Consider the following 10471-nt stretch of genomic DNA (forward strand, 5'->3'; position numbering starts at 1 on the left):
ATATTACAAGTATTACTCGCAGATCTATAGGGAAAAATGCAGCCAAAACTCTCCACGGAAAAATGTTGTTTGAAACTTTCCGTTAATAACTCTATGGAACCCACACAACTTTCTCAACTAAATTTGTTTGCGTTTACAACACTTTAAAACAATGGGAGACATTGGTCATAATATTATCGAGTATGTAGAATGGTTGGTATTTATGGTTCTTGGTATAATTTTTGCGGCATTGTACTTTGTTTTAATGCTTTGTTTGTTTGTTTATACATCAAATCAGGGCATTTTTATATGAATTGTTTGTCCACTTTTCAGAGGAATCATTTTGGTTTTTTTTCTAATGATTACTTGTTGTCACAAGTTATTTGATAGTTCCTGTGGTGATTTGCTTCAGAGTCATTCAAGTACAAGTGTTTTGATACTTTGAGGAGTCAAGGTACCACCCTTGTTTTGATGAACAGTATAATTTTCTCTCGTTATCAAACCATTTAGAATTAGAGATACACCTCACAAAACTGGGTCCAATTTCAACGAGCAGAAGATATTGCTTAAAAATGCCTGCTTAGCAAAAATTAAGCAGGATATCTTCAGTAACGTTTTGTTCATGTAGTTATGTTATTTTATTTAACGTTATGCTGGTAATCATAATGTTGTTGTGCTAAGCACTTCTATGAAATTGGGCTCAGACTTTTATAATGCTGTGGTTATCTTGGTCATGTACCCATCATACTGTCTCATTAATGAACACAGAAACAACTTGATCACAAGTGGGAGCAGACTATTTCTCCGTTACGAATGGAGCAAATACAAGGCAATAGTTTTATGATGTTGATCTGTTTACATTATGTTCATGCTAATGATGTAAAATAATAGCACAACTATAACTTTTAGTTTTCTTTGCATATAGTTTATTTCACAAATATGAGAAGTAGATATGTTTTGCAGCTAGTTGTACAAGTAATTTGCAAGGAAAGCAGACGCTTAGTTTCATCATCACAGTGGAATTAATTGTAAACTGTGTGTCACTGTTTAGTCATGGTATACTTTATGGTTACAGATATTTGTTTTAATATTGTGGTCTTTAGTTTTTGCTGCGTTTGAAAGTAACAGAGACACGGGGCACTGGAAAATAATATATCTAAGTGGTATTTACTATTTTATATGAAGCGGTAAATATTAATAAAAGAGATAAAACACTATGGAGAAAATAGTTTGCTGAAATTAGTTGTGATTTTTATTGTGATTCTGAATGTCTCAACAGAGGTTCTACCTGTAATACTATTCAGCCCAAAAAACTGCCAAAGTGGACAGGTGTAATGGAGCTGTTTACCATTGAATTTGTGCCAACTGTGTCAAGTTAAGTGTAAAACTCTATGAACTGCAAGTACAGAATTCTGGTTTCCAGCACCATGGAAGTCCAAAATCTTACAGTAAATCTTGCTGTAATAGGCATGATATTTGGCCATTGGCCCAAGTACAAGGGCTGACTTATATGCATAAATTGTGTAAGCTTAACCACTTTCCAATTCACAGTTTTTCCAAGGGCAAAAAAAAAATTCGGAAATCAGACTTAAGTAGGACAAATATCATACCTCCAAGAAAAAACTCAATCCATACTTTATTCCACTCAAGTGATGGGGCTTCTTACACAAAAACTGACTTGTGGGACTCAAGCCCTCTGTTGACGGGTCAAATTCAATCTACCAATCACAGAAACAACTCTGTGTCATGGACCTTTGTGGAGTCTGGTCGTGTTTATACATTTATAAAGCATACCCTTGAGACTGGGCGCAGAGATAAAGGGTCAATCTGACAAAGCAAGTGTCACGATCATCAATGTCAGGGCTGAACCCCAAAGTCTACTGGCTGACCACATGAGTGATTGACACTGGCACCATGTAGCATTCTTAACTTCCTCGTCCATCTGTTGGATTTCATTTCTGGCGTAGACTTTTCTGGCCTAGACTTCTTCTGATCACTGTTATCTTATCATGTGCAGCTGGTTGACACATCAAACAGGCATGGCCCATCCTATACTTAAAAATATCTCAGCGCAACTAGTATCTGAGCTGTACACTATTTATAGTGATTATTAAATCGTTCAAGTTCGTATTTATAGACGGGGCCTGTTGCTAAAACCTTTCTGCAGACCGACTAGCCACAGCTCTCATGTTGCCATAGACCTTGGATGGTGGACTTCCTGCAAATTGAAGGAGGGGGAGAAAAGAAGAGAACAACTATTATTTTCTGGGACAATGTCATCAACTAAGTGAATGGGAGACTTTAAAGACGTTAGGTGGCAGCAAACTTCCCAGGTAAATTCATTGTTCTCAGTATATAATGTATAAGTCTGCTGCCACCTAGCATTCCAAAGTCTCCCATTGCTGTTTTGTTGTGTTTTTTTTTAAACAAGTGGATTACTACAACTTGTTTTGTTGAAAGATTTAAATGTAGCAGTTGACCATTGAGTCAGCAATGAGCTCATTTATAGTTAGTTAGGGTTGCCTAAATGCATTTGAGGAATTGTTAAGCATAAACCAGAGTAGGGCCAGCCACAAGCAACATATAAGGATATACATGTACACTGTATGCTGTCGTTTAATCACTTCAAGTATGTATTTTAAAACATTTTCCGTGCCTATAGAATACCGCAGTTTTATTTTTTAGAAACTTTCACAAAGGACACAGGCACAATTTCAAGGCTCTCCTGACCACACTGACCATCACTTTTGTCTGCTTACATTGTTGAAACCTAATTTTCTGCACTAGCTTAGTAAAGTTTCCCTCCTGGTTCTGATTTCTTCCCATTGTTGTTGATTTTAAATGGTGTTATTATCATTGTTTGTTTAGCATTCACTGGATATGTACATGTATTGTTGTGTTTACATTGCCTCTACTGCGCCTTGAACATCTTTAAAGATTGATTTGGCGCTTTACAAATACCTACTATTATTATTACTATTATTAAATGAAGAATGCCTGGTAAAATGAGAAATGCATGGCAAAAAGCAAAAAGAAAAGCACATTTTGATGGTGCAGTAAACTCAATTTATTTTTATTTTTTATTTTTTATTTTTTTTTTTTGGGGGGGGGGGGGGTTAGTTGTTAAAGCAGAGCCGTGAAATTGTGTCCCGAGCCCAATTTCATAGAGCTGTTCAAGCAGAAGATATTGCTTAACAGTTACCTGCTTAGCCAAACTGGCAGGATATCAGTCAAAAATGGTACATGTTAGGTTATATTTCGGCTGGTAACCCTTATCTGGTAAGCATAATGTTGCTCTGCTTAGCTACTTGTTGTGCTTCGGCAGCTCTATGAAATTTAGCCTAGGTGAATTCCTATGACACAGATAATAAACAAGAAGATGATCTTACCTAATATCAAGTTACAGATAGCCGTCCTGGCAATCTTGATGTTCTGGAAGGAGCCCAGGATGTTGATTTTACTGCCGGCTAGAACGATTCGTGTCTTGGTGACGTTCTCGATTGTGAACTTGGTTTTACCGCCTTTACCAGCGACACGTCCGATGGCTCTTGACAAGTGATCACCTTTCAGAGGTTTTACTGCAAAATTAAGGACAATTTGAATTAAGATTTAGTTTCTTAAAAGATAATCTCTTAACCAACATGTGAAAACAAAGATAACTTGTTATTTGGGGTGGAAAAACCCTGAAACAACTAGACATGGCATTATATTTTGTTCTTGAAAAACGTAGGAATATGTGATCGAGTACAAGGGCTGACCTACCGGTACTCCTGGTGCGCTTTAATAAGGGAATCAATGTGTGGTGAAGAGGTTTTCAACTAGTGTTTTAAACCCAACGAGGCCTGGTTCTTGATAATTTTACCGAGACAAAGTCGAGGTAAATTATCAAGAACCAGGCCTCGGCGGGTTTAAACCACTAGTTGAAAACCGATTCAACACACTTTGAATCCCATTCATAATTATGAAATGAAATGGTAAGGCCCTCGGCCCCATCGGGTAAACAACTCCTTACAAGGGAATGCTGTGCTCCTCGCGTTATGTGGCACAACTGTCCCGGCCGTTGTTCTCGACCAATAGGAATGAAGAAATTGTCTTATAAGCACAGGTGCAAGCTCGCGTGTCACGCCCATGTTTCAACACTTTTTACTGGTCATAAACAAAGATTTATAAACACCCACGTGACGCGCTCTCCACCAATAGGAATAGCGAAACTGTGTGAGGTATTTATGAATAAACATTTAAGGCTATTTAATCACAATTTTTCAGATTTTTCAAAGAGATAAAAAGAAAAATGGGAAAACGGACCAAAGTATGAAGAATGAGTGGGACTTGAACCTGGATTAATGTACTGGAGCTTTACCATCTAGAGCTAGAGCACGTAGCGTTTAACTACTCAGCTATGACACACACATATCATGAAGTGTACTTCATGATATTAGCTTATTTAACCCGTTGTTGTATCAGTAAAATGAGTAAAGCATGTGAACAAAAAGGGAAAATATGACATGCCAAAGATACAAACTATTAGGTGGAACAATCGGTGAAATTAAATACCTTTTCATAACCAATTTAGACATATTGTCAATTGTGACATGCTCTACAAAAATGAGTCGCTTGTCACACAACCCACTTTCCAGTATGGGGGTTAAGTGACGTTTTTTTAATTTTGTTTTCTATTTATGTGGTTTTATGCTTCTTTAGGGTCTATTTCACATTTTCTCAAAAAAAAACAACAACTTTGTTTTTGGTTGATGTTTTTACTAAACTGAAGCTTGTTGTATGTTCTTTTCAGCTATGTGTAAAACCCACTCAGTCAATTGTCCCCCCCCCCCTTGTGACTTATTTTTGCAGAGACCATTACAATTATACTTTTCAAAGTACGGTGGACACTATAAGAGTGCACTGTTTGGATTGGGTGCATACAGACAAATTTACCCAAATCAACTAGTGCAGCAGTGATGTGTCCACCATAACTAAAAATGCTTACATGGCTGCAATTCCCAATGCCTGAAAGGTGACTGTGACCAATAGAGGGCGACATATTGTTTTAGGAGATACACGTGGGTGATGTTCAACTTGGATAATCACAATGCACAGGGTTGGTATTTCTTTAAATAAATAAAAAATAAGCACAGGGTTGGTACTTCTTTAAATAAAAAAATTGAAAAAAGAACTGCTCAGTACTTTCCCCTCGAGTCCTGTGAACAAAATCCACAGGCATATTACTCGGGTGGGATTCAAACCCATGATTTTTGCCATACTTGTTGGAAAATATTGAAAAAACGAATTTTACAGGATTAAAATTTACTGTGTCGCGCGTCAAGATTGCCATCCTGCGACCATCGCGCGGCTGACTATAAACCGGCCTAAAACCCTTGTAGCCAAAGTGACTCAAGTAAGTTTTGTTGCTCAAGATGCTAAAAGGGGGTTTACACTTTTTGGTCAGAATGAAATGAAGATGCTAAATTTATTTTAAGATATCTGCAAACACTCTCAGTACTGCTCAGTACTTTCCCCCCGAGTCCTGTGAACAAAATCCACAGGCATATTACTCGGGTGGGATTCAAACCCATGATTTTTGCCATACTTGTTGGAAAATATTGAAAAAACAAATTTTACAGGATTAAAATTTACTGGCAGTAATTTGTTCTTTCTTATTTCGCTATCCCTAGGGACCCGTGTCATACAGCACTGAGATTGCCCATGGGTCACTTGGTTCTGAACCAACTCTGACCACTCAGTCACCAAAGTATGGGTCTAAACCCACTGGGGGAAGCCAAGGTTAAAATCGGCTTAAGTTGGGATCTTGTAGACATGAGTCAAATGATCAACCCAATTGGGAAAAAGCAGTAACTAAGGGTTAGCATTCATTCCTGATTCTTCTTGCAATAAATTTAAGAGGAAAAAGTCCTTCAAAACATGTCCTGTGTCCAATTGCTGGGTTGGCGGATAATTGTTAAGTCAGAGAATTAAGGAATAGAGCCTGGACATTAGGAAGGGATTTGATCAAGGATAAAGATAAGGGGGACTGTCAGGGTAAGGGGGCGGGAGGGGGCTAAGAAAGACAGAGTGTGGGTGAAAGAGTATACAAGTGCATGCAGTTGTAAATAAAGTTGAGTGTATGAAAATAAACGACAAATAAAGCCTGGTTCATACTTACGAATGCGAAGCGAATTTCAATGTTTACGCAGCTAATGTTTCTCAGGAGTTGAACACATTATTCGTTGCGAATTTGTGACGTTGAAATTTGCTTCGCATTTGCAAAAAGTATAGAAAGGCTTAAGATTTTATTAGTTGATGCCTCACCATCAGCTATTTCAAATGTTTCTAAGAACAGCTCGTCTAATCGGAGTAATGCCAACGAGTCCTGAAATGGAAAAAAACAAGAAAAGGTGTTAAATGTGTACAGGGACTAATTTTGTTGTGTCTGTTTTTCTTTTTCTTTTTTTTTGACTGCGTCTTGAACACCCAGCAGGGTGGATACGTGTGCATTACAAGTCTTATTATATTATTATGGGTATTATTATTATACACCGTAGACTCAGCTCTAAAAACTGTATACTTGGTAATTATTGGAAAAAGCCCTCTTGATCCAATTTATCAGGTGTCTTCATCCCAATAATTGTGGTTGTTTTATTTTCGGAGTGTCCCTGTGTGCTGTTACAAAGTTTTTGTGCGTATTCTGGGGAATTGGGAGTTTTGTGTTTACAAGCTTCCAATAATTTGTAAGCACAAATTTACTCCCAAAATTACATAAACGGCAAAAAAGTAGCTTCAAGTAATTATGGTGTAAGGGGTCAGAAGACAGACTAATTGTTTCTTTTATAATAAGGAAAACGTTCATTATTTGTTTTTTTGAACAGGATAAGCAGATCTAAGTTTTTGAACTATACATAACTGAATCCCGGGCCTGATACTTCACGAAGGCAATTGCCTCCATGCCCGTGGTCATTGCCTTTGTGCCCTTGAAATGCTCCAGTAGTAATTTACAATTCCCTCATAGGGTGACCTTTAACCAAGGCAAAAATGCCTTGATGCCATTGCCTGTTAAGAATGAAGCATACAGGCCTGGGACCCCAAAAACCCATAACATACTCACTTCAACTTCAAAGCCTAGAATGAACGCCTTGACAAAGTCATGTCCTTTCTGTAATGCTCCAACATCAGATGTCTCCTTGGAACTCTGCAACAAAAAAAGCAGATATATATGTATGATTTACAACACCATCAGGGACCAATTTATTACAGCTGTAACATAAGAAAATTTGCGGTGACACCATGTGGTTAAATCTCGCTTTTGAGAAATTGTGGTTCTGAAACAAACCTGTTGACCTAATGTTTAAAACAGCATACCTAGTCCAACGTCACGTTACTGCAAATTTTCTTATGTTATTGCGTTTCGTTATTTGTATTTTTCCCAGATCCTCCCCCAAAAAAGGATAGATTCATGTCAGTGATTAGGGCCAAATTTCATGGAGCTGCTTAACAATAAAAAGTGTCTAAGCACAACCTCATTAAAGCATGACAAAATTTTAGCATGATGAAATGAAACTGCTATAATAGTTTTCTGCGAACACTCCTCTCCGTTATTTTTTTGTTTTTTTACCCATTACATTGAGGTGTACTTTCCATAGTCCTTAGACAAAAATCCACAGGCATATTACTAAAGTGTGTTTCAAACCCATGACCTTTACCATTCTAAAGCAGATGTCTTGCTTCTAAATACCAACAAGAGTGCGCAGTAGCTAGAGGCAGTTTAAATCCTTTATTTTAGCAGCGAGTACCACAACGAATATAATAGACTCATCACAAACTCTAACAACCATTACCTTTATTTCTACATGTCTTGTCCTGAGATTGAACCTGATCTGTAGTTTAAGATGCTCAACGATGGGTGTGTATATCTTGAGCCAGTTTTCCTTCAGCGGTGTGTATCTATGAGAAGGGACTGGAATCTTCCTCGTCTCGGTACTTCCTTCCTGAATATCCACAAGTGAGACAAGGAAGTCAGATTGTTTAAGAAGAATCGAATCATGGAATCTAATTCAGACTGAATATTTTATTACAGACATATTAAAAATGAAACATGATTCTGATACTTTGCATGGTTGGATCATAATCAGGTTGGTGAGGTTTGCGGTAGCCCCATTTCTAAATCTGTTTTGAGTAGTGTTGGTTCTGAGAAGAACAGAAGGTCGACAACTCTATGTTTCAATCAGTATCTCCTGAAGATAACCGGAGCATACTGATCAAAATGTTGAATTGTCAACCACCAGTTCTTTTCAGAACTCAGAACTAACACTACTCAGTGTTACTATTTGTCCTTTCGCTGGGTTTGCAAAGATGATGTCAAGTAAACCTTGCTCTTTCTTTTGATGTGTGACATGCCAAGTATTGCAATCGTCAAGTGCGGTTTATTTTCCTGCTTGTGAAAGGCCAAAAAAGTTACACATTTCTAAAAACAAAAATCACTTTAAAAAACCTGAAAATACACGGATAAAGAGTCTACGAAACCTGAATGAAATCAGGTTTTTTTTGGGAAGCTTGATCATTCAGCAATACTGGAGAGTTCTTTTTTCCTGTTTGAATGGAGGCACATAGGGGCTGATGGGCACCCAATATTTGAGTATACAGTTTTGTAACATTGAACGTCAGTGAAAAGTTACAGATAGAAAACGCCAAATTTTGAGGCTTAAATCAACATAACTTCCCCACACTTTCAGCTATTACACTGATTTAGCACCATTGTATTTCTCTTTAAATTCTCTCACAAAACTAAAAAGAAACCTGTGAAAGGGGTGTTACAAGGCAGTGCATGCGCCATGTGAGTGAACAGCGGGCATTGTAAACGGACAACGCACACACACTGCCTTGTAACACCCCTTTCACAGAATGGTTTAGTCCAACTTGGCAGATCGGCAGTTCGTCAATCCAATAGTATGCGGGTACCTGCGATTCAGCGCTTGATGACCCAATAATAAAGTGTTGCACATATCAGTAAGTCAAAAAACGTGCGATGCGCAAAGGTTCAAATATCAACCTGGGAAATTTCGGACTGTTTCGCTCCGGGATCTGGTAAGTTTTTGCCCTTTTTCTTCAAAGTATTTTCTCAATGGTGTCATGAAAAGATTCATTAGACTTTGAGGATTTTAACAACTAGATTCTAGAGTAGAGTCTTGACTCGGGTTTTCCTTGACTCTTTGAGGTGATATAGCTTGGTGCCAAGTTTGTTAGTCAATAAGGCATAACAAAACAAACTTTTCATTGCCCTTTTCCGACTGATCAAAAAAGTAAGAAATCCACGGTCGCATTTGTTTCTCAAATGGTGTTTTTTTTTATTTTTCTTTATTTAAAGTATTTAAGAGACCCGACCGGCTCTTTTCAAAGCCAACACTCACCCGAAGAGATTTACACATGGTTGTACCCGCAAGTTTACTATTTATTTATAGTTTCTTCTTAGAGTATTTTATACTTTGAATGCCCAATAAACGACAATAAACCCTTCATTCAAAGCTGAAATGATATTTTTTGAGTGCTGTCAGAAATCACGATGAACGATGAAGTGTCTGATATTGTCTGTCTGTGCAGGTGTTCTCCTAGTTGCGATAACGTAACCCTCCTGCCGACGGTGTAGCCGGAGGGTTACGACTCGCTTCAATCGATTCAGGGCGAAATGGTCAAACACGTACAATTTCGACAGCTAGTCAGCAGATTCGCTCCATTTTTACCACTTTTAAAAACCATGACAGAAATTCTAGAAACACGAACTTCGCCCTGAATCGATTGAAGCGAGTCGTAACCCTCCGGCTACGCCGTCGGCAGGAGGGTTACGTTATCGCAACTAGTGTTCTCCACACACACGTATTGGGAGGGCGGGCCGAACTCCTAAAATTTGGGCCATCCTGCCTAACATTAACAATAGACAAATAGACTATTTTTAGACTGCATTTACTACGACAATAAACGAGTACCTGACAAGCCAAAACCAACTTCAAAACTAGCTACAGCATCGGAAATGCATTGTTAAAATAAAATAATAAAACGACCGACCGACCGATCCTCCCATTTTTTTTAAGCCAAAAGGGCAATTAAAGGTTGTTATTTTTATGCCTGTACCTAGTTTGTATGGTGCCGACATTCTTGGTGGCGAGTGGGTGTCGAGTATGCAAAGTGCCGAGTTTGCCAAGTGCCGAATTAAGTGTGCTGTCCAGATCCACACGATCCAACTTTACTTACCAACAGGTTTTCTCCACTCAATGGAGGAAAACTCGGTCTTTTTGTAGTTGTTTCTGCTTCCATTTTATCATCGTCTAATCTCCTCTTTCTCCCCTTCTTTGACTTCACACTTTTGAACTCATCAATGTGAGTTTCTGTTGATTCTGTAACCATTTCTGCTGCCGTTTCTGTTGTTTTCGTGGAACTCGTGCTCGATGCGGCGGTCGCCATCTTTAAATGAAGTGTTGCAATCACGGAATCTATCATAATCACTTTA

The 10471-nt window shown here is 38.2% G+C and overlaps 1 protein-coding gene across 1 annotated transcript; it reads right to left on the reverse strand.

Annotated features, from left to right (window-relative positions):
• Nucleotides 1-1205: 1205 nt before the first annotated feature.
• Nucleotides 1206-10427, reverse strand: LOC139936538 (RNA-binding protein pno1-like). The gene is made up of 6 exons (XM_071931374.1): nt 10216-10427; nt 7809-7958; nt 7079-7162; nt 6286-6346; nt 3369-3557; nt 1206-2197 (listed from the first exon to the last, which is right to left on the reverse strand). The coding sequence occupies exons 1-6, from the start codon at nt 10423-10425 to the stop codon at nt 2130-2132; spliced, it is 762 nt and encodes a 253-aa protein (XP_071787475.1). The 5' UTR covers nt 10426-10427; the 3' UTR covers nt 1206-2129.
• Nucleotides 10428-10471: the final 44 nt, after the last annotated feature.

Source organism: Asterias amurensis, chromosome 1, assembly GCF_032118995.1.
Source record: "Asterias amurensis chromosome 1, ASM3211899v1".
NCBI lineage: Eukaryota > Metazoa > Echinodermata > Asteroidea > Forcipulatida > Asteriidae > Asterias > Asterias amurensis.

Excerpts from the sequence above, each read along its gene's own strand:
- LOC139936538 (XM_071931374.1), bottom strand. The coding sequence starts at position 10,425 with ATGGCGACCGCCGCATCGAGCACGAGTTCCACGAAAACAACAGAAACG. Across the intron at positions 6,347-7,078 it reads TTCTAGGCTTTGAAGTTGAA|GACTCGTTGGCATTACTCCG; the intron begins GTGAGTATGTTA and ends TTTCCATTTCAG. Across the intron at positions 2,198-3,368 it reads TATCTGTAACTTGATATTAG|GAAGTCCACCATCCAAGGTC; the intron begins GTAAGATCATCT and ends TTCAATTTGCAG.